At 45.9% G+C, this 23644-nt stretch overlaps 2 protein-coding genes across 3 annotated transcripts in view; both read right to left on the reverse strand.

Annotated features, from left to right (window-relative positions):
• slc2a4rg (SLC2A4 regulator) overlaps positions 1–17194 on the reverse strand; it is a 43105-nt gene extending 25911 nt beyond the window's left edge. For both annotated transcript variants that reach the window (XM_071899341.2, XM_071899340.2), the window contains exons 1-2: positions 16758–17194; positions 15702–15946 (exon numbers count right to left, since the gene is read on the reverse strand). In XM_071899341.2, the coding sequence (XP_071755442.1) occupies positions 15702–15946; positions 16758–17036 (524 nt within the window). In that variant the 5' untranslated portion in view covers positions 17037–17194. The remainder of the gene's footprint in view (positions 1–15701; positions 15947–16757) is intronic.
• A 1727-nt stretch (positions 17195–18921) lies between these two features.
• LOC139911735 (uncharacterized) overlaps positions 18922–23644 on the reverse strand; it is a 35715-nt gene continuing 30992 nt past the window's right edge. Inside the window, exon 9 of the mRNA XM_078288091.1 lies at positions 18922–22822. Coding sequence (XP_078144217.1) covers positions 22250–22822 — 573 coding nt within the window. The 3' untranslated portion in view covers positions 18922–22249. The remainder of the gene's footprint in view (positions 22823–23644) is intronic.

Below are 23644 nucleotides of genomic sequence, written 5' to 3' on the forward strand. Positions count from 1 at the left end.
TCCCGTGCTATGTCTGTCCCCTTTTGTAAATGTAGAAAATTAGATTTTGTAGATATCACACTAGATCTTTTTGACAAGTTAGTTGCACCAGTTATGTTGTATGCATGTGAAGTGTGGGGTAGGGCTGAACGATTTTGAAAAAATATCTAATTGCGATTATTTTGACTGATATTGCAATTGCGATATGATTTGCGATATTAGAGGGAATGATAATTTTTACATCATTATTTTCATTTTCATTGAAAAACGTATTAAAATGATTATGGTGTGATTTTTTCGGGGATCTGTACCAAACAAAGATGTTTTCTTAAGTCTGTAGAATATGATGTGTAGGCCAGGACATCTCTGCAGCACGACAATATTTAATTTAAAATGGTATTTTGACACACATTTCACCTTTAACAAATATTGCGCCTCCTGTGATTTGAAAATTGCAGTAGGCCATATTGCGATTTCGATAAAATTTTGATTAATTGTTCAGCCCTAGTGTGGGGGTTTGAAAAAATAGATATATTGGAAAAACTACACCTCAAATTTCTTAAGTACACCCTAAAAGTTAAAATGACAACCTGCAATAATATGGTCTATGGGGAGCTGGGAAGATACCCACTCTGCGTCGCAGTTAAAAAGAGAATTATTGGCTACTGGGGGAGGCTGATAGAAGGTAAAGAAACTAAACTCATTCGAATAATGTACAGCACCAGCACCATAGCTCCTGCATCACGTCGCTAGCTTGTCTTGGGAAGCTAAGCAGGTCTGGCTGTGGTTAGTCCTTGGATGGGAGACCAAGTGGTGTTGGAGGACCAGTAGGAGGTGCTCTTCCCTCTGGTCTCAAGAATAATATCCCCAATGCCCCAGGGCAGAGACAGGGACTCTGTCCTGTGAGTGAGCACCCACCTCTGTGGTCAATAAAGATCCCATCGGCACTTATCACAAGAGCCCTGGCAAAATTTCCCCCAAAAAACAGGCCTTCCTTCCATCATGGCCACCTAATCATCCCTCATTGGCTCTTTCAGTCCTCTACTCTCCACTGCGATAGCTGATGTGTGGTGAGCGTTCTGGCGCAAAACTGGCTGCCGTGCATCACCCAGGTGGGTGCTACACACCGGTGGTGGATGAGTTGAGTTACCCCCCCCCCCTCCCCCTCCATATGTGAAGTGCTTTGAGTGCCTTGAAAAGCGCTATATAAATGTAATCTATTATTATTAATTAACTGTTTGCTCAGCCTGCATAATTCGAGTGTATATGCATCGCCATGGGCTCTCTTGCAGGTTAAGCAGATACTGGTTTGTCTTACCTCTGGCTCACACAAAAGTGTAACAACATCAACTGGTTGAAACTAACTGTTGAGCAGAGGCTGAAAGATCAGTTCATGCAAAAGTGGCAAAGTGAGCTCAGAAGTATGACATCATGTGATATTTATGTAGAATTTAAACAAGAGCTTAAATTGGAAAAGTATCTGTTGTATGAAAACCAAAAGTATAGACAGGCTATTTGTAACTTTAGGGTGAACAACACCAGAATTCCCAAGGTCATTGGAAGATATAAAGGGCTGGATAGAAACCAGAGATTCTATTTCGTATAGGCTTCGCCCTCTAAGAGCTGTTGCTATTGGGTTTATCCCTCTCACGCATGCGCAGTCTGAAGATTTTCTTTCCCGCCACTTTACGCTACAGTGGCTACACTCAGGTCCTCAACTATAGAATATACAGCGTCGGGACCTGAGCTCTGCTCCCAAAATTTCTTCAGCGATCAAGCAGTCAAGAAGAAGAAGAAGAAGATGAAGAAGTCGTCTCACCGCGCCGGAGGAGCTGTCCGCTTGTGTACCGCCTGCCGGACCGGCTACATCCTGCCGTCGGACCTCCACCCCTGCTGCGAGGCTTGCCTGGGCGCCATTCACGCCAGGATAGCGTTGACTCCGCAGGCCTCCTGCCAATTCTGTGCTCGACTGCCTGTGGCGGAACTGCAGCGGCGGGCAGACGCCTTCACGGCGGTCCAGGTGGAGGGAAGCGGCGACGGTAGCTGGGCTGACCACGGCGCCGTCTCTCCGGACGACGAGCTGGACAAGATCCTCTGCGGCAACGACTTCCCAAATATTCCGGAGGAAATCCTCGATGGTGGGCACGAGTCAGCCGGCTCGGCTCCCTCCATCTCGGGCTCTCCTCCCGATTCTCCCGTCTACCCGTCGGGGGACCTGGAGCCTGATCTTGAGGGCGGGGCCCCGCAATTGCAGCTTTCCCCTTCCCCACCGCGGCAAGGACCTCCGCTGCTGCGGTCCTCTCCTTCTCCACTCCAATCTGCCAGCCACATGCCGGCCGCCAAAGGACTTCTCTTGGACTTGCCGGACATCATTAAGCAGGCGGTGTATTTGAGGGGCATAGCGATGCCGGCAGAGCAACCTGCACCTGCTCACGGCCTCTTAGGCGGGGATGTGTACGTCCAGGAGCCGCCGGTCAAACACCCCCCGCTTTGGCCCAGGTTTTCGGAGCTTCAGCCCTTCAGGGAGGCGGCATTTTCCGTCCCCGGAAAAAACTGCGAGTTCCAGTGGCCAGATGGGTACCGTTCACCAGGGTCCACGGGGACACAGAAAAAGGTTTTCCCTCCGTTACTCTGCTTGAACAGAGCTTGGCGTCGATCCTCCTCCCCAAGGCTACCTTTTTTAGTAAGCGGAAACCTTCGCCGCCGACGCCGCGGGACCAAGCCTACGCCCGCCTATCTGATTACTCGCACCAGTGTGCAGCACAGATCATGGCGGCGCAGAACAACATCGTCCTGTTGTCCTCGGCTGTCTCCGCCATGGCCACCAAGTCCAGGGTTTTTTCCCCAGAGTTGGCCACGAACATTGGCAAAGCGATGACGGCTGTCCTGACTCTTGCCACAGCGACAACGGTGGCGTCATCCAGGATCATGGCGTGGCAGACTATGGTGCAGCGGAACATCTGGCTGGATGCTGCTGGATGGTCCCATAGCCCCTGATGGGCTGTTTGGACCACTCCTCCAAAGCGCCACAGCCACCTACAGGAAGTGGCCAAGGAAGTGGAGAGGGTGAGGAAACACACCTTTTGGGGCAGAGCTGCACCTCCGCCTCATCCGATGCACAGGGATGCTCGCCCCAAGAGGAGGTGCCCTGCACCCGCTGCTGCAGCTGCGCCCCCACGAGCACCCGCTGCGGCACCACCTCCTCCCCCATCGCGGTATCCTCCGCCGGCGACCTCGACTCGGCAGGCTCCACGCCGCCCAGGCAAGATCTGGCGGCCAGCGTGCACCTGGCCCAACCCCGCCGTCGAGCCTCCTCGCAAACAAATGCGTCAGTGGCAATGACGGGACATGGGGATCGTGAGTCTCACTATGGCTGAACCGAAACACAACGGCCCTTTTCAGGGCCACCCACTGTTTCCTAAGGAGCTTTTTCCTTTCAGCCAGTCCGCCAATGCTCCCTCTGAGCTGTTTGCGGCTTCTCTCACACAGACTCACGCTCCTCACACTCAACAGAAGCTCGCCGCTGCACACACAAAACGCAGTGCAGCGAGCTCAAGGGCGATTTTCAAAATACTCTGCTCCCTCGCTCATTGGACCGTTCTACTGACGTCATCGTTGCCCCTCCTCAGGGACAAGCGGACGTGTGTGAGGACAGGTTTTCTCACACGGCGGCATCGGGCAGCTATACGAGTGTGGGGGCGGGGCTTCAGATACCGGCGGGCCATTCATTGGTCAATGCACAGAGGCTCGCCACCGCACACACAACACAGTGCAGCAGTGCTGCCCGGTCACTTCCTCACATTTTAACGAGTAATAAATCCTCTACTAAAATGTGCTTCACTGACCGTAAAGGATTACCAACCACCTCCCTCCCATTGGGGCGAGTTAGTGGTGGTATCTCAGCACGGCCTGTTTCAGACTCAGTCTTCGAGCACACAAAGCGGAACGCTGACGCTGTCATACGTTCCCAGCTCTGCGGCCAACAACAGCCCTTTTCATTCCGCCCTCCCATGGGCTGTGACGTTCACAGCGGCGGAGAGGGCGATGAGCTGGCTGTATACCATGGCATCGGATGCTCCACAGACGTGCGCGCGCCTGCTTACAGAGCACCGCTCAGCATGGCAAAAACCTGTTACCCATGAATACATGGATGTCAAGGTTGATTTCAAAGGGCTACACGCTCCAGTTCGCCAGTCCTCCCCCCCCATTTCTCGGTGTGGTGGAAACGACCATGTCATCTCAATCAGAGATAACAGCCCTGAAGGCAGAACTAGCAGAGCTTCTGGGGAAGGAAGCTATCTCCCCCGTCCCTCCAGGAGAGGAGAACGAGGGGTTTTATTCCTGCTATTTTCTCACACCAAAGAAAACAGGCAGGATGAGGCCGATTTTGGACCTGTCCCTGTTCAACAAATACATTATGAAGCGGCTTTTTCACATGTTGACAATCAGACATGTGTTGGAATGCGTGCGTCCCCGCGATTGGTTCGCATCCATCGACCTGAGAGATGCATATTTCCACATCCCTGTCATTCCCAAGCACAGGAAGTTTCTGTGCCTCTCCTTCCAGGGAATCCAATACCAGTACAACCGGTTACCATTTGGTTACTCTCTGGCTCCACGCGCCTTCTCCAAGTGTATGGAAACGGCGCTGGAGCCATTACGCAGGAAAGGGATCAGGGTTTTGTACTACCTAGACGACCTAATCCTTATGGCTCACTCCCAGGAGAAAGCTGCACTCCACACAGTGGAAGTTGTACAGCATCTGCAAACACTGGGTTTCACCATGAACTGGCAAAAGAGCTCTCCGCTCCCCACCCAGTCGTTAATTTACTTGGGTGTGGACTTGAACTCCGCCACCATGAGCCTCTCGTGTTAACCTACCTTCAGACATTGGTAGATAACGATTTGGCTCCATCTACAATCAAAGCGTATGCTGCAACCATTCATACACATACATATACATCATCCTGCCACGAGGGCTATGGAGAGAGATTTTCGCGCATCCCTTGGTGAAGTGCTTTTTAAAGGGAGTCAGATGACAGAAACCTGTCGTGCGCTCTCTAGCTCCGCAGTGGGATTTACCTCTGGTGTTGCGCGCTCTGGGGGGTCCCCCTTTCGAGCCGATAGCCCAAATCTCTCTCAAGATGCTATCCCTGAAAACAGCGCTCCTCCTAGCCCTAACGTCGGCTAAGAGAGTGAGTGACTTATGCGCGCTGTCGGTCTCGCTGTCCTGCCTTTCTATTAGAGAGGATGGGAGCGCAGCGACTTTACAGCCAAATCCCTCATTCACACCTGAAGTCCTAACAAACTCCTTTCGGTCGAGAATTATTTCCCTCGAGGGGTTCTTCCCCCCTCCTCACAGAAATGAGGCAGAGGAAGCGTCTCACCGACTCTGCCCAGTGCGCGCTTTGTCTCAGTATGTTTTGCGCACAGCAAACATCCAACAGACACAGCAGCTGTTTGTTCATTACAGAGGGCATTCACAAGGCTCGGCTCTGTCAAAACAGCGTCTGTCGCACTGGCTGTGTGATGCCATCACACAAGCCTACAGTGCGGCGGGAGCCGAGCCACCGCAGGGCGTCCGGGTGCACTCCGCGAGAGCCTTGTCATCATCTACGGCCCTCCTCAGAGGGATGGTGGTGGCAGACATCTGCGCAGCGGCATCTTGGGCTTCTCCGTGCCCTTTCATCCATTTCTATCTGCGCGATGTGTCTGAGTCCTCCCTGACTCATTCAGTCTTAAACGTGCTAGACCACAGATGACGCGTTGTCAGATCTGCCGTTTTTACACACATGCCAAACGGTGCGCCCCCAATCTAATCATCACAGATTAGTGGGCTGCATGAGGGATCATTACGATACGTAATCAACGTCTCACATTCTGCAACGGCAGTGTTGTGTGGAGCGAGTGTTCTATCACTCGCCTTTTTTCCACACAAGTTTGACATGAGGTCAACCATGGCACAGCCGGTGTTTTCCTGCCTTATTACGCTTCACATTATAGGGTTGTGAACTGGTGTATGTTATCTGCTTGAGGTCCTTGGTGTCTCAGTGGGCATTGACTACATCAGCTTCGAAATAGAACGTTAGTTATGTTACCGTAACTCGTACTCGCATAGCCCTCTAAGACTTAGGCCCCCTGCTCCACTGACATTGGCCGAAGAAATGACTGGCTTTTGGGAGCAGAGCTCAGGTCCCGACGCTGTATGGTTGAGGACCTGAGTATAGCCACTGTAGCGTAAAGTGGCGGGAAAGAAAATCTTCAGACTGCCCATGCGCGAGAGGGATAAACCCAATAGCGACAGCTCTTAGAGGGCTACGCCTATACTCATAGAATCTGGAGTTACGGTAACATAACTAACAATTTGCAACCTTTGTAATGACAACCGCTTGGGAGACGAGTATCATATTCTGTTTGAATGTAAGAATGTAAGCATAATGAATTATAGAGAAAGGTATTTGCCAAAGTATTATTTAAACCGCCCATCTATGTTTAAATTAATTTTATTACAATCAGATAAGCCAAAAGTAATTTGTAAATCAGGTGCCTTTTTGAAGAATGTCCTTCCTTTGTTTAAGTAACATTTGTTGTACTTTAGCCATGCCGTGTGCTATCGTTTTGTTATTATTGTATGTTCTGTTTGTGCTCCATACCATGTGATCATGGTCCTCAGTCACATAAATAAAATGAAATGAAATGAAATGAACATATTTTACTAACCCTGTTCTGTATTAATCTGTGAATGGACCTGCAGTGCAAAGAAACCCTCTAATAACTGTATTTAAGACATTTTGAATATTTTTCAAGGCCTTAAAATTAGATAATTTATTTTAAGGACTTTTTAAGGACCTGTGGATACCCTGGATACACACACAGACACATGCACACAAAAAAACAGCAGTCATGAGCTGGGGAGGTGAGGTTAGCCAAGCGGAAGAGAGGAGGTATGTGTTAAATCAATCTTTATCTAAACACATGGGTTTATATCTAGAGAGGGAGGAGACCACGGATGCCAAGGTAATGGTTGAAGAAACACAAACGATGTGGACATAAAGCAAGTAGCTGTCAACCTCTTCCTCTCCCACTCTGTTACTTCGCTCCGTCAAGAGGAGTTTTATACCTTAGTCTGAGTGTATACAGTATATACTGTATAGCCTACTGTATATATACACATGTAAATACTGCTGGCTGGTTCAGCAGGGCATGAAAAATACCTTGGTTCATGTCGCAATAGCCAGGAGGTGAGAGGAGAACAGGAGTATTAGCATATCTGTGTTAAATGAAACCTGACGACTTCACAATGGCTACAAAAAGAGAGAAAGAATATGCGTGTTTACGTAAGAGAGAGAGATAGAGAGAAAGAGAGAAAGAGAGAGAGAGTAACAGGATTAGAAGACACATGCAAATTGTATTAACTTGTAGAACTGGATGATTGATAACATTATTGAATAATGATTGATAGTATACCACTTGTCCTCCGCCGCCATTAATTAGAGGGCAGCAGGATTTAAATAAGCCATTATCCCAGCCTACACAGCCCTATTGTTATGGATGTGCACGTGTATACAGACACTTATGCACACACACACACAAACACACATGCACACACACACACACACACACACACAGCAGGGGGGTTTCCAGCGGCATAGAGAGGAACTGGGTCCACTGGTTCTGGTAGTTTGGGTGGGTGGGGCATGCTGTTTATAAAATGGCTTATTCACACTGAATATTTGAAGTGTGTTTCAGTGAAGTTGCTGTCTGTTTTACAGCTGTTCCATCCATGCATTACATTGCGTTGGACCTTTATTCATCCTTTAATTTACCTAAACCCCTACAGGCCTGGGCATCAGGAAGAATCGATGCCCACGTTACTTAACTGTGTCAACACAAAATCAATTAAAATGTCAACAGTGCACTACAGCTTTGTTCCATTGTCAAACTAATAGATAGGGATGTCAATGATCCTTTAACTACACTGAGACATTGGGCATATGGGGTTTTCATTAATATCCAATCAGAAAATTCTCTCTCAGTAAAAACTAGACAAAATAATAAGACAGTAATTGTATAGAGCGCTGTATTTTCAGTGTCCTACACACCGCGATAGTGAGGTGGTGGTAGCGGTGATGTGTCATGGCTGGGTTGCTGATTCAGCAAGGGCAAAGTCAAGCCACTATAGTTGTAACCAGCACAACAAGTGACCGGTTGCATTAGTCAGCTGTGGTCAGTGGCCTGAGGGTTAGGAGAGGGGAGGGGAGGGGAGGAGAGGAGAGGAGGGGGTGGGGGGTGGGGGGGAGAGGAGAGGAGAGGAGAGGAGAGGAGAGGAGAGGAGAGGAGAGTTCAAACACAAAGCAGGTTAGTTCAATGGGAATAAAATACTTGAGGCATTCCCTAATAAAGACAGAAAACAAATATAAGCTACCAACCAAAACATATAAACATAGTCAACAGAAGACTAATGCAAAAGCAAAGTATCGATCTTGAAACAGATGTAGGCCATTCAGCTCTGCACAGTACAAAGTGTTAGGCGTTTCTCAGACTTCTCTCAGTTGGCAGTCTGGACTGAATTTCACTGCTTGTCATCAGTAGACTGGGATGACTTATGATAGGCAGTTACGCAAGGCACTGGCACTGGCACTGTGTGTGTTTGTATGTTTGCATATATATGTGCAGTAAGCGAGAGCAGGAGAAGGCAAAACCAGTGACACTAAGGCCTTACAGGAACATTTGGAAAAACAGTTATGCTCCTTAAAGCATCAAATAGGCTACAGACTTTGAAGGGCTGTGACTTAATTTTACCCTCAATCACCTACAGTAAGATCTGGTTTTGGAGACTGTTCACAAAATCACTGAAGCGTTGTAGCAGTGCATGTGTAAAAAGGAATGGTGTTTTCACAAAGTTTTTGTACCGCATCATGTCAATTCCAAACTTGCCTCTGTAAAAATGAATGAAACAGCCAGGATTTGCTTTATACTTATTTTGTATAGTTTATCTGTATAGTTACCCTATCAAATAAGGAAAAATGAAGCTTTGAACTCACTAAGCCGTGAAGAAATATTTGTAATCAATAGCAACCCTCGGCTCGCGCGTCTGATGCCTGCCTCATTTACTATGCTGCTGTGGTTCCAGCGCCAATAGCAACACTGTGAACATTCCAATGATGAGTATGCTATGGTTTTCATACCTTATCAATGTGTGCAGTCACTGGAAAGTGCTGAAAATTGCTAAACAAAATCCTTTCAAACTTGTCAGCGTGTACAAAGTGTGTGTGCGTGTGTTTGAGAGAGAGAAGAAGAGACAGAGAGAGAGAAGAGAAAGGCAGACAAACACAGAGAGGGAGAGAGAAGAGAGTTGACATTATTCTCTATAGGAATATGGAGTTATCTTTCCACTCTGGCAGAGAGAGACCTAGCATTGTTCTGGGGGCTTCATCTCCTCTGGATTTTAGCAGGATTTAGTTGGCTGTCCTTCAGACGGAGGGGCAGAGGGCAAAAGGCCAAGAGAAAAGGAAAATGGGATGTACGGAACAGATAAAAAAGACATGGAAAGGGGATTCAGGGGCGTTTAACAAAGCACTGAAAGTTGCAGAATCTCAGCCAAAAACCGTCTAACAGGGCAGCTGGTTTGTCTATTACATTCTCAGAGCTATCAGTGTTTTAACAGTAGAAAAATGTTAGTACTCGCAGCTTTACAAACAACACTAATAAAGCAAACTCTCACTTTATTGCATTTAACCACTTGTACACTTTTTCTAAGCATGTCGAGATCTCAGAGACAGAGAGGGAAGGATACTGAGAGAGTCATAAAAGTCGCATGAAAGATCGAGCAAAGTCTCTGGATCGAAAATGCGCGAGGGATATAACGAAAGACGAGAAAGGTGGGAGAGAGCAAGAGTGTTGGATAGAGGAGAAAAGGCAAAGAGCAGCTGCTGGATGGTCTGAGGAGGGGGGGGGGGGGTGGGAGGACAGAAAGACAGAAATGAAGAGAGAGGAGAGAGAGAGACAGTTGACTGTGGCATCTCTAAACTCTGTTGAGGCTGATCGGGAGGCCTTATGTAAGTGTCTATTAATGTGGGTGAGCAAGCGATAAAGCATTTCACCGCAATGGGGAGTTGCACAGCATTAGTTTCCTCTCTCCATGTCTAAGTTTTTCTCTTTCTCTGTTTCTGAGGCGTCATGCTAGCGGACAAATGCATAGAGCCTATATCCCACTGGCGATGAACGATTACGTTATGTGAAGATTTAAAGTGTAATTCATAATCAGTGCTTTATATGTCGGAGTTAGTTCTGGCTTTGTCGATGTTGCGAAATTACTTTTGCAACAGAGCAGACTGTTTGCAGAAAGCATTCCTTCATGCCTCCCACTCTCCTCCTCACTTATGAAACTGATTTTGCCTCTCATCTTCGCTGCATAACAGCAGATGATTAATGTCTCATTAGGGTATCACACGCATGCACACACACACACACACATTTCACCCATTTGTTGGAGCTTCATCCACGGGCCCTCATTAGTGTTAAAGAATGAATGATTCAGAGCCAGCCATAAAGCTGCTGTCTGAAAACAGCAGATTAAAAAGACTTTTTGCTTTGATACCAGATCTTCACTCCTCCATACCCTCTTAGTTGGAGACAGTAACGGTCCGGGGTTAGATGATGAGTTGTCTGCTACAATCTTCTGTGGTTATAAATTGTCTATGCAGCACATAACCCAGATCCTGGGGCTGACCTGGCGGATGTGCCAGATGCCTGCTAGCGTCCTGCTTTGACCCTGCCCTCTCCCATGACTCCATTCATCGAGCATGACCTCTCACCCCTAGCTGTGTCAGTGCAAGAGTGTTAACCCTTTGCGGTCTGTAAGGGGGGGGGGAAAGGATACGCCGAATTCAGTATGTATTTTGAAACTAATGTATTACACTGATACACTAGTGACATGTTGTGGACAAATACGGTTCATACAGACAGATAATAAAGCAAACACCTGAGAAGGACCTGGTGAATGCGGCCGCTCTGCTCGAGAGGTCATGTCAGTCGTCTGGATGTGGGTTAGACAGCTCAGACTGGAGTGGGGGCGGGTAGCTGTTCCTCTGACTCTGACCTTCACCAACCGGCTGTAATGTCTCCTCTGGGAGAGGAGGATTGGTGGCGGGGTGGTCGGAGGGGGGTGAAGCGGTGGTGTGATGGAGTGGGGGTGGGTGGTAGACTCTGCTCCAGCCCGCCTGCCTACCCTAACCCTTCCTGGCCACTCTTAGCGGACTGAGCCAAAGGCAGAGCGGTAATTATGGTCAAAATGGAGCCGTCTTATTCCTTCCACTACCATCCACCCTCCCACCCTCGCTCTGGTGTCTTGTTTATGCCGACTCAGTGCTTTCTATTCATGTTAACCTACTGTGGTGACAGTGTACCTGACTGAGGCGAGATAAGAATCAGAAGCTTTCCACAACAAAACAAAAACCGCCCTCCCCGCGCCATTTCGTCAGACCTCTTTTTGGTTCATTCAGACCAGCCTTTGTTGCTTTATCAGATCGCTGGATCCCACGCTGATGTGTATTGACAGGTAGAACGGGCTCAGCTCAAGGGAGTGTGTGTGTGAGAGAGAGACCTACTCAGAGACAGACAGAGGAAGAGAAAGACACAGAGGAGCACAGAGAATAGATGGGTGGGTTCATGTACCTATATGGTGTGGGTTTGAATGTAGTAAGATAAGAATAAGTAAGAATATTGTGTGTGTGTGTGTGTGTGTGTGTGTGTGTGTGTGTGTGTGTGTGTGTGTGGGCGCGCGCATGCATGTGTATTGGTTCCTCTTTTTCCTGCCTGCGAGATTCTTGTCCAGGCTTGTCTACAGGACAAATAGTGACCCAGTTTACAGCCATGAAATAAACTGGCCCATTGGCCTCCTTTGCAAACTGACAAAACAAGGTGTGACTGCACTGGGACGTATGTGTGAAGCAATACACGTACAGTTTAGTGGTTAATGTAAAACACACAGAGGCGACATGCAGTTTTATAGCTAAGGTCTCTTCAAACATATTTAATCCTGTAACACAATGGCGGTATTATCTGAGCTGGTAGGGAGAAACTGAAAAAATAAATGATTTTGTTGACAGGATCCAAAGCAGGGCACAGGGTGAAGCAAATGCTCAGTGAGTCACACAAACACACACACACACTGGGATGTCAAGCAAAACCTCACCAGTGTGACCGTTGCTTGGTGGGAGGAGGAGAAGTGTCTCACACTTCAGTCCAGTAGAGTGTGACAGTACAGTACAATAACATAACTAAAAGTCATTTCATTTTAATTTGTTATAACAATGGTACTGTTAGTGGGTGTACATGGCAACTAGAGTCAATTTCCAAATTGCCCTTATAAATCTGTGATGAATACCACATGCACATACAGTACATACACATATAGAAATGTGGATGACAGAGAGGTTTACTGAATCGAGTTGAAGAAAAATAAGTAAGCATCATCAATTCACCTCTTGGACAGAATACTAGAATGATATTAAGGTAAATGCTAATCATGTAGCATGTAGCACCAGCTAAGGGGGAGTTCAGTGTGTTGCTAATGTAACAGAAAGCTAGTGGTTTCCTGGTGAGAGAACCTAACCTCTCGTCACCAACTGCCAAACAAAAGCCAATTTGAGCAGAGCGAAAGACAGGGAGTTAATCTAAAAGGTCAATGTTGCAACAAAGAGGCCTGGCTAACACGACCAAATGGTTATGTAACGTTATGCAACCTCCGTTACCGGCTGCGTAGTGGCGACACAGAGTTTGTTATTGTGGTAGCAGCGCGCTGAGGGAGCCGTCAACATGTTGTGGAAGAGACGTTTCAAATCTGTTTAAGACCGAGGTGAGAGGTGAGGCAGGCAGCTGTGTTGGCTGGAGTGGGCAAACGCACATACACACACACACATACACACACACACACACACACACACACAGAAGCATGCACAACTTCACACTCGCTTTAAAAGCATGTCTTGCATGCTCCCCGAAGACACTCCCACACGTCATACATGACCAGCCGCACGTGAACTTCACATGAAGAAAGAGGGGAGAAAAGAGGAGTACGTGTGCAGTTTAATAGAGCTGAACGATTAAAAAAAAAAAAAAAATTGCAATATTAATGAATATTAATTGCTTAAGAGAGAGAAGCGTCCAAAATGGTAAAAAGATATTTTAGTTCTCAGTAATCTTTGGTCCATTAATCAAGTACAATATTAGTGAAAACCTTTCATCATACTCAAACTCAGTAAATCCTGCACACTGAGATCTATTTTTTTAACAAAGTCACAAATTTAGAGTTCTAAAAAATGTAGGACAATTTAAATCACAATTGCTATATTCTGTATATTACATTTTTTGTCAATATCTTTCAGCCCTAGTTTTTAAACCCTCATACTCCTTCACACTCCACACCTACTATCAAGCACACTCTCAGCAGCTGTCCCGTTTTGTGGATGGTCTATGGTCAGGTTACCTATCTTCACAACTGTAATATCTTTTTTTTTTATTATTATTATTTTTTATTGGGTGAGTAAGGGTCTGAATACAATACATTAAATCTTCAACATGTTACATAATCATAATTTCTTCAAAATAAAAAAATAAAAATTAAAAAAAAATTAAAAAAAATTTCATTTCATCATCATTTCATGATTTGACCCTGTTTAAGTTGCTCATCCACAAATATCATACAGTCACCTATGGTTGTCATCACAGGTAATATAGCATCCCCACCCACACATACATATACACACTTATCACACATACACACACACACACGCAAACACACACGTACACACACACACACATACACTCACGCAAACACACACACACACACACACACACATACAACACACAACAAAACAAAACAAAATAAAAACGAAAACAGGGTTCCTTAAATTTTATGGATGCTGGGTGATTTTGCGGCTCCACTATCTATAGAGCTTCATAAATTGAGCTCCATATCTTGTGAAATTGTTTCTCTTTGTTGCTGTCCACCAACATTGTCCTTTCAATGCTCAAGTAATATTTCATTAATGTTTTCCATTTTTGAAGTGTAGGTGCTTCTTTATTTTTCCAGTTTTGCAGTATTAGTGTCAATATCTTTCAGCCCTAGTTTTTAAACCCTCATACTCCTTCACACTCCACACCTACTATCAAGCACACTCTCAGCAGCTGTCCCGTTTTGTGGATGGTCTATGGTCAGGTTACCTATCTTCACAACTGTAATATCATAACATATTTTAAACTAATCTTAGGCTGTGGCAAGGAACAAAGTCATTCTGCTTGGGGTAGTAGATTTAATGAAGAGCGCTCAGCTTGCAGACCTGTTCCTGTACTGTCTACAGGGCAATTGTTAATGTGTAACTGCAGTCCCACACACACACAGACACATAGACACATATACACAGACAGAGGCTTGACACAGACAGTTACCAATAGCTGTGTATAAAATGAAGGAAAGAGTGCTTAGGCACCGCCTATAGCCTCTCCCAGACCTCGTCCTGTTACATAATAACTTATCAGCGCACTAGGCTTGTCCCTGGATGCGAATGTGAAGACCTATGCCACCGGTCCATGGTTTTGTGAATGTACTCTACTGCACCTTCAATATTTGTGTCCTTGTACCGTTTTCTTCTATGTGGACATAAATAAATTGTTAAAATGTGTGCATGTGTGTGTGTGTGCCTGACCCAATGACTATCAAAGTGAGTCCTGCACAATGCATTTTGTATGTGTACACTGTACATGAATGTGCATGTGTGCATTTGTGTGTTTCAAAATGATATGAAACAATGGCATCAGAAACCTCTCCTAACTGCACTGCATATGAATCATCAAACAACACACACACACACACACACACACACACACACACACACACACACACACACAAACACTCCAAAGCTTGTCTTCCTGCCCCACACACAGTGAGCCTGTCACACTGATATATCCACTGGCCTGGCCTGGCAAGGGAGATAAGGTCAAAGGGGAAAGCATTAGGCTGAGAAACAGTCTAGCAGGACACTGAGAAGCCCAATCAATACAAACACACCAAAAGCTAGTCTAGTACAGCTAGCTAACTGCATTATCACTAAACAACACCAACATGACTGTCTCATTCTCTCTCTCTCTCTCTCTCTCTCTCTTCCGTCAAGTGATTGGGCCAGCCTGATGCTAATCTAGAGCTTTGGCTCTCTTAGGCATATTTCAGAACTATTCTGGATGGAACACCAAACATGTGGTCAGTTGACCGGTACGCCCCCTCACTATTCATGCCCAAACCACGGTACAGTTGTAGCCAGAGGGCGAATTCCACTTCTATTCAAGAGTTTGTTCAGGAACACGGGTTTAGATTTGAGGGCGAAAATTGCCTATGTCAAAAATTATTTTCGTCGCCATAAATTGTGTGCCAAATTGGCTCCTGCATTGTCTCACATAGACATAACACTGGATAGAAACATGGGCCATAAGCACAGAAATAGGTCTGACAGTCAATGACCTGCTCCAAAAGCCAATGGGGCTGATTATACATCAAGCTCAGAGCTCGTGTTCAGATGCCAAGGCAAAGTCTGCATCAAGTCCAATCACTGTATTGCCTGGATGATATTTTTCTTGCACTCAACAAAGCAGCAGTCTGGGAACAAAACCTAAGATGAAGACATAACATAGTGAAAAGCGTTTCGGGGTCGTAAACCTCTCTGTACCTGTTTCTGGGGACAGGGATGTGGGAGGATGGGAGGGGTTGCCTCTCTGCCGGTGGTACATTCTGTCCTTGCGCTGCCCTGAAACCGTTGACCAGCTCTGCCTGTTTCCCTGGATTCCTGATGTCCAAGTGCATGAGGCCGCCTGGCACCTGCCCGTTTATGCTCGGGCAGTGAGTGGGATTGGCCCTCTTCAGGACCCCAGTGGAACCAGTGTCTCTCTGGTCCCCCAGGCCACCACAGCCAGTCTAGAAGAGGAAGGGATAACACACCGAAGTCAATCGATTATTCGAGGCCATTATCAGCATGCAGATGTCAGAAACATTATGTCCAGTGGTAGAAATGTAGGCAACCACTGAGAGGCAGTAAGTCTTGTTGGAGACATGTTGTGTGTGTCTACGTTTGCAGAGTGTGTGGAGTTTAAAAGAGTTTTGTTTAGTGCAGTCTTTTTGCAAGTTTCTATATTTTCAATTTCTAATTTGATTGACTAAACAAACTCACATAAGTGAATTTAGAGGCAAGGCTACATTATTTTTTAGTGTTCCATCATGCATCTTGAAAAAGCATAGGAGAAAAAAAGCAGGTCCTTTTTTTTTTTTTTTTTTAACTTTCTTCCTCCCCCTCAGCCCTGAGCTTAGATGCCTCCTCCTCCAGTGGGGGAGGGGGAATGGCTACTAGTTTGGAGTCCCTGCCCCCCTTTTTTTTTAATAAACTTTGCACATATTATGAGCCGCCATTTAAAACAGTTTGTATTTGACATATCACTTGCAAACGAGCGTTGACAGGAATTGGTGAATTAGCCTACTTACACTTTTAAAAAGTAACTATTTAAAAATCAACACTAACTAAACACAACAGATAGTCTCGATTGGACATCACAGTAGCATATGTCAAATGTGAAAACGTAATAACAACATGTATAAACGGTATTTCTGTGCAACTTTTCATTCTAGTATGTAATGACAGGTTACATGCTTGATATCATCTGTGCTGTGCAGTAGGCGTATACCGGTTGACGGAGTCGTGCGTACACACTCAGCACGGCCAAACGGCACTTACTTTTCCCATGTCGTGCAATATTTCTCCTCCCGAAGACAGTCCATTCCCTTTTGGAAAGGTTTTCTCGCATGTACCTTCCACCACGGAGCCGCCGTCCATTACAAATGTGTAAAGGACAGAGCCCACGGCGGGCCCGTTTGTGCACGCCGGCATGGGACCGCTTTCTACCGTGGGGACCCGGGTGTCGCGGACCACGGAGCAGTCTGCACGGTAGTTAAAATTCGCACCGCCTACCCTTATCCCAACCGACGACTTGTCCAAAATACGTTTGGAATCCATATTCAGGCAGGACAAGTGGGGACTAAAGAAAGAAAACCAGCTTTCTATAGATTTTAGTGCAAATTGCTGGAATTAGATACATTTATCAGGATTGTCGCGAGTTGATAGGTATTGTCCGTATCTTTACTTCTATTCTAGACTACATGTAAAGTTTTCCACCACCACCACCACCACCCAGGATATCCAAAAAGCCGCCCGGTCAAGAGGATAAAAGATTGTTTTGCCTCTTTCCTCCAAAAGAATGCCACGCCCCCTCCAATTCACTCCTATTGGTCCGCGCGATACATAAACATTCCACTTTGGCACGCGTCTAGAGAAGCACCCAGCTGCAGCCTGCAGAACGGGGCGGGGCTACAGATCGGGGCGGGGGTACAGGTCGACCGCTAAACCAATGAAATCGTCCGCTAAAACAATGAAGTCGACCGCTAAACCAATGAAATCATCAATGGGCGGGATTACAGGTTCGATCTGTAGCTAACATTAGCAGCTAGCGAGCCAGTAATGATAGCATTGATGTTAACTATGCTTGTCGGTTGTGCATTGTGACGATTTGAATAGTGAGTGAAAAGTAATGTTCTCTCTCTCTCTCTCTCTCTCTCTCTCTCTCTCTCTACACACACACATTATTGACTTTTCTTACATGCAACAGGGTGTTTGCGAATGTATGTACGGTAGGAAACTAAATTGAATAACTACCTACGTAAACAAACCACTACTTCCCTCGTTTCCAACCATAGTGGATTCAGTTTAGATTACAGGCGATCTGTAGTCCCACCCTGTTTCGACCTCTAAACCAATGAAATCATCAATGGGCGGGATTACAGGTTCGCTAAACCAATGAAATCATCAATGGGCGGGATTACAGGTTCGCTCTGTAGCCCCGCCCCGTTCCGCAGGCTGCAGCTGGGTGTACTTGGAGGTCCACGGCAAGGCGGCCGGGGATTGGATAGTTTCACCGCGTCAATCACATGTTTTTCTCCAAGTAATGTGGGGGGGCGTGTCCGTCAGTTTACCGGCCGGTGTCTGTCGACGACGAAGGGCCGGCGAGGACAGGGAGAGGAGAGAAAAACAGCTTGCAGGCCTCAGCAGCAAACTGCGCAGTTATGTTTTCGCAAATGTACATCTATCAGATCATATTTTCTTGGCCTTAAATACACGAGGCTGTTTATCGATGAAGTGAATATTCATCTTCCAACTGTTTTCCTCCCATAAAAGTTGAACACTTAAAGTATAAGTGTAAATTAATATCCTCACCATATGCTCTTATGGTGGACCTAAAAAAAACAGATAGCCTATTATAAAAACGGATAGTTCCCGTCCTCAGCTGTGTTTGGCTTAATTACATTATAAAATATCTGATAAATCCACTCTTATTTTAAATATTAATGGCCAAACCAGAAATCATTTCTCATACCGGAGCTTGTCTCTTTACAACCACAATTATATCTGTTGCTCAAGAATTAGAGTGCTTGGTGGAAGCATAACATTTAATTACTATCACATAATTACTAACAATTAAAAGATGTATTGAACATCTGTGTATTCTTATTGAAAATGTATTGCAGTGGTATATTACCGCCTCAGCGTTGTCTAGCTGTAACACCTGTTTACTTGTTCTAAAAATCCCTGCGGAGCACAGCCTCTCTTGGTTTATTGTTTAATTTTAAATTTATGTGTTTTATTGCAAGCTGCATTTATTGCAAGCTACAAAGGCTACACATTGTTACTTTGTAGCAATAGCATGTTGCTATAGAGCTATAACAATCTGGCAAGCAAACAAGGCCTAACTTTGCCCCAATTTACTTACATTTACATCAGCAGCCTATCTTGATATCCTGTCCAAGGCAATATAACTAAAAGGGAAAGATAAACACACACATTTTAATGTGCCACTTTATTAGAAAAGTAAAAACTCACTTTGATATTTTATGAAGGTTAATATAAAACATTACAATCTTTTGCATATCTGCACTGTCACACTATATTTTATTATATTTATTATTTTGAAACTAAACCCTGTGCTTAAAGAACATACAACATTGGCTACAGCTGTCACAGCAGTATTGGCCCATAATTAATATCTGAAGACAATTAACAAACAGTATCTGCATCTGCATGGAAAGCCTGAAACATTTTGCATCCACAAATTACAATGTGTCTGTGATAACCATCTTTTTTTCACCAAATATACTGTATACTGTATGTTACATTGGAACAACATCAGAACAGCAACAGAGTATTTTACACATTTACATCATCATACTGTATTTATGTGTGCAATTAACATCTGCCTTGGTCAGTGTATTACAGTGTCCAACAAAATATATTAGATCAATGCTTTTTCGCCAGAGAAAGAAAATGTGACACATAAAGTGACAGCCAAAGAAAAAGGATCAAGTGTGATAGCGATTTCCAGCTGGCATTGTCTGCGGGAAGCTTCAACCCCGAGCTTGTTAAGCGTCTCAGCTGTTAGCCATTTCTCATATCAGACAGTAGTTGAGCCGTTGGTGCATTGTTGATATCAGATTGGGGTTGGCCTGACCCGCAGCCTCTGTCCTCCTCCACCCCCATATCACTCCCTGAGTCCCTCAGAACTGGACATCAAAGGCCCCTCCCCAGCACAGTGAGGGAGGAGGAGAGGCAGAGAAAAGAGAGGTCTGTGTTGGTTATTAGAGAATGAACAGAACTGGGGGAGGGAGGATATGGAGGGGCTGACCAAGTAGAAGCAATATGTGCTTCCTCCCCCAAACTGGCAACCGGCATGGCTCAAGGTTGCAGTGTGTGTGCCTGTGTGTGTGCATGTGTGTGTGTGTGTGTGTGTGTGTGCACAAACATATACTGGGAGGAGGAGGGTCCGTTGGGTCCTTGTCCATTTGCAGTGATCCTCATCCAGCTTTATACTGGCTGCTCTTCTTCTCCCTCCCCCACCTCTCTCTCACTCCCTCGCTCTCCCCCTGAGCAGAGGATAAACAACACTCTACCCTAAACCCCCAGTGGCTTCTCTCTCTCTCTCTCTCTGTCTCTCTCTCTCTCTCTCTCTCTTGCACTCTCTCTCTCCCCCTCGAAGTTGTTGCTTTGGAAAACTGAATGATGCTTTGCATCCTATGGCAAAACAATACAACGGAAAAGATTAACAACAAGAGATCAATTAGGTACCACAATATTTCTGTTTTCATTTCCATATATCAAAGCATGCAGTTTTTTATCAAGCAGGAAAAATTGCACCGACAACATAAAGTACTGTTTTCATGGCAGTGGCATGAGCTATTCAAACAATGGCATTGTTAGTAGGTAAGAAAAAATAAACAGTGCATTAAGAAAATACAGAGTGCATTTAGATATGTTTTTACATACTTTTACTTGACACAGTACCACTTATAAACCTTATGGAACTGATCTTTCTAATCCCGTTTTTTCTTTGCATGGGTTCTCTCTGTCTGACAGTGAGATCACTCTAATGCATCCTTCATCTCTCAGCCTGTGAGCAGTTTGTGTCCCTCTTCACCTCTTACTGTTGCACCCCTTTATTAAGCCTCTAATGTTGTGTTTTCTTCCTCCGTTCTTTCTTTTTTAATGTTCCCCAAAGCTACATGGGAAAGAAATTGTTTACAATGGAACAGAACTCAGAGCAGAGGCTGGAGAAGAGGGAGGGGAGAGGGCGAGGGGCAATCTTCCAAAGGACGCTCGCTGGAGATTTTTATGCCCAGCATTTTATTTTCCTTGGATTCCAAGCCTTCTATTGCTATTTCAACCACCAGACTTAAGCCCAGGGAGCTATGGAGGAGCTCCAGCTTTGACTTGAGACCAGGGAGCGAATCAGGACCGTGCTCAGCAAACACCCTTCACTACACGTTACTGCACAGTTAAGCCAACCAGTCCTGCAGCTGTCCAGTGCAACACTACCGTGGTCATAAAGTCAAATGTTTACACTGACCAATAGAGATGATACATTAACTTCACAGGATGAAGCATCCTCTGTTCATTTGGATACTTTTTACTTCCTTGTTTTTGTAAATAGAGCTTCTATTCTCCCGTTTATCTCCAGTAAAAGATAGACTAAAGGTCTCACATTGTGAAATCTGTCGCCCATATCACTCTGGGGAAATTCCTCCACAACCCACTCCATGCCCCTGACCTGATCGCTTTGCCCTGCGTAACTCTGCCAAGTATGTGTGTGTCTGTGTGTGTGGGGGTGTGTTGGGGTGTGTCATCATGCCTCTGGCTATAGATGTTTACCAAATTTGAGACTGAATTGTTATCTAAACTTATAGCTCATGTGATGGTTCTGTTTTTGAGCAAAATTGCCGCCTTGTACAGTTATCATAAGGGTTGCATATTGATAACCGCTGATAATTATGGGTCACTGGGATGGCGAGTTGGCACCCTAGCAGTAACTTTTCATTTAGGTCCTACCATGTTAAAGCAAAACTACAACTCATAGGCCTATTTCAGAATGAAGCAGCAGAACGTTGTCTGCCCGGCAACAGGCCAGTGCTAGAGTACTGAGCACAGAGAACCTGCTTCAGATGTTTGCTTAGGGAGAGCTAAGCACAGCAAATCTCTGTGACATCCATCTGCTTATATTACATAAGCTCCCCCACAAACAGGCGTATGCACGTGTGTGTGTGTGTCTATGTGTGTGTGTGTGTGTCTGTGTGTGTGTGTGTATATGGGTGACAATAGCTAACAGTGTGCCTCATATCCCTAATACAGCCAGTTTTCTTGCAGTGTCTATTGTCATGTCTGTGTTTGTGTTTTGCACAATGCATGCACAACATTTGTTTGTTTTTTTCACGTTAAAGTGTGTTCTTCTCATTTTCAGGTTGTGTGTTACAACACATACTCTTTTTAAGAGTACCACGATCATATAAAAATAAAGATATCATGGAAAATGATACACAAACAGGTGAGTAAGGTCAGTGACACGGTAAGTTGAAGATGTATATGCCAGTTTTCTTCTTTGTCAGAACATATTTGGTCCATTTGGGTTGGACTAGGCTTAGGCTGGTTCTGAGGTACAGACCAATCAAGGGAAGTCTGGACCTGGATTAAGACCCTGTTTGAACCTGATATCAACACAGAATGGGTCCTCATGTTGTTTGTCTCTAGCGGGTCTTGTTTCTATGTACAGCAAACTGTTGGCCAGTGAACAGAAAGGTCCCTGTCATGACTCTGTACCAGTGGCTTCGGAGCCCGTTCCGCCTGTCAGCCAGCTACAGGCCAGTGACGTACATCTCCATCCCGTCGTTGAAGGTGAAGATGGTGGTGGTGCTGGAGTTGTTGGCCCCCTGTTTCACATCGCTGATGGTCTCATAGAAGTTGTCCCCGCCAGGCAGGGCTCTCGCCGGTGGAGCGGTGGGTCCTGAGCCCTGAGGTGCCCCTGGTGCTGCCTGCTGCTGCTGCTGCTGCTGAGGCGGAGGCTGAGGCGGAGGCGGAGGTGGAGGTGGAGGCTGAGGCTGCTTCTTCCTCTTCAGAGTGGCGTTGCCCCCAACTGTGCTGCTATTGGTTCCCGCCTGCTCACGTTTCCGGTGGGTGTCGATAGTGGCGTATGCGGGGTCGGACTCGGCCACCACGCAGGTGGGCCAGGACCGGTCTCCCACGGGCTCGTAGCAGGGCTCCTCGTGGGAACGGGCCTGGCCCTGCACCCCTCGACCCCGGCCCCGGGAACCCCCGTTCCCTCTGCCGTTCTCCCCGCCAAAGGAGCGAGGGAGGGTCTTTGCTCCGTTGTTTTCCATGGGAGGTTTCTTCTTCTGGGATTTACACACGGTGGAGTAGGTGTCTGCAATCTGAGAACACACACAGGAAGAGAGCAGACTGAGAGAGTGGAGTACGGTGTCAATTAGTGCCACTGAACTACAGTACAACTCTATCCCATACTCCAAGAGTGACAGTTACTGAAATAGAAGGGATCGTTATTCTGCTTACTTTAGAACCTTGTTTAAAAAAGTGATAGTCATAATCATAACTGACATACACATGCAACAATTTGCTGGGATGTAAATGATTGTTCACTGTGTCATGTGCCTCACACCTTTTAAGGTGTCATATTTCTGAGATTCATGAGTCATGAATATGTACAGTATGTCCCGCTATGAGTCTGTCTGCACGCATGCAAGACACCAAGGTACAATATGTGAGTAATTACATAGCGCTGCTAATTTTGTGTGTGCAACTGAATGTGTGAGCATGGATGTGCGTGTGCGTGTGCAGGTGTATGCGCTTGTGTTGACAGAGCTTGCTCTGTGCAGTAACCTGACCTATTTTGACCGGGTAGGATAAGACAGAGTAAACTGTGTTATCAGTCTGTTGAGGTCTAAGCGGAGAGGCAGTTACCTAGGCACTGGATGGACCAGTTAAAATTTCACCACAACTGCTTTGGCCACAGAGCAGCAGGGTATGGTGTGAAAGATCTGGAAGACAGCCAACTCTCTGAAAAAGCCTGCACAGTGGCGTTTACTACTGCTCTTCATGGACTTTGCACATACAGGTTAAATTCGGACATCTCATTTGCTGTGAATGAAGCACATGCATGTTTTTTTGTTTGTGTAGTTGTGTGTGCATGTGTAGTTGTGTGTGGGTTGGTGTTTGAGCGTGTCTGTGTGTCTGCA

This window comes from Centroberyx gerrardi, chromosome 14 (genome assembly GCF_048128805.1).
Source record: "Centroberyx gerrardi isolate f3 chromosome 14, fCenGer3.hap1.cur.20231027, whole genome shotgun sequence".
Taxonomy (NCBI): Eukaryota; Metazoa; Chordata; class Actinopteri; order Beryciformes; family Berycidae; genus Centroberyx; species Centroberyx gerrardi.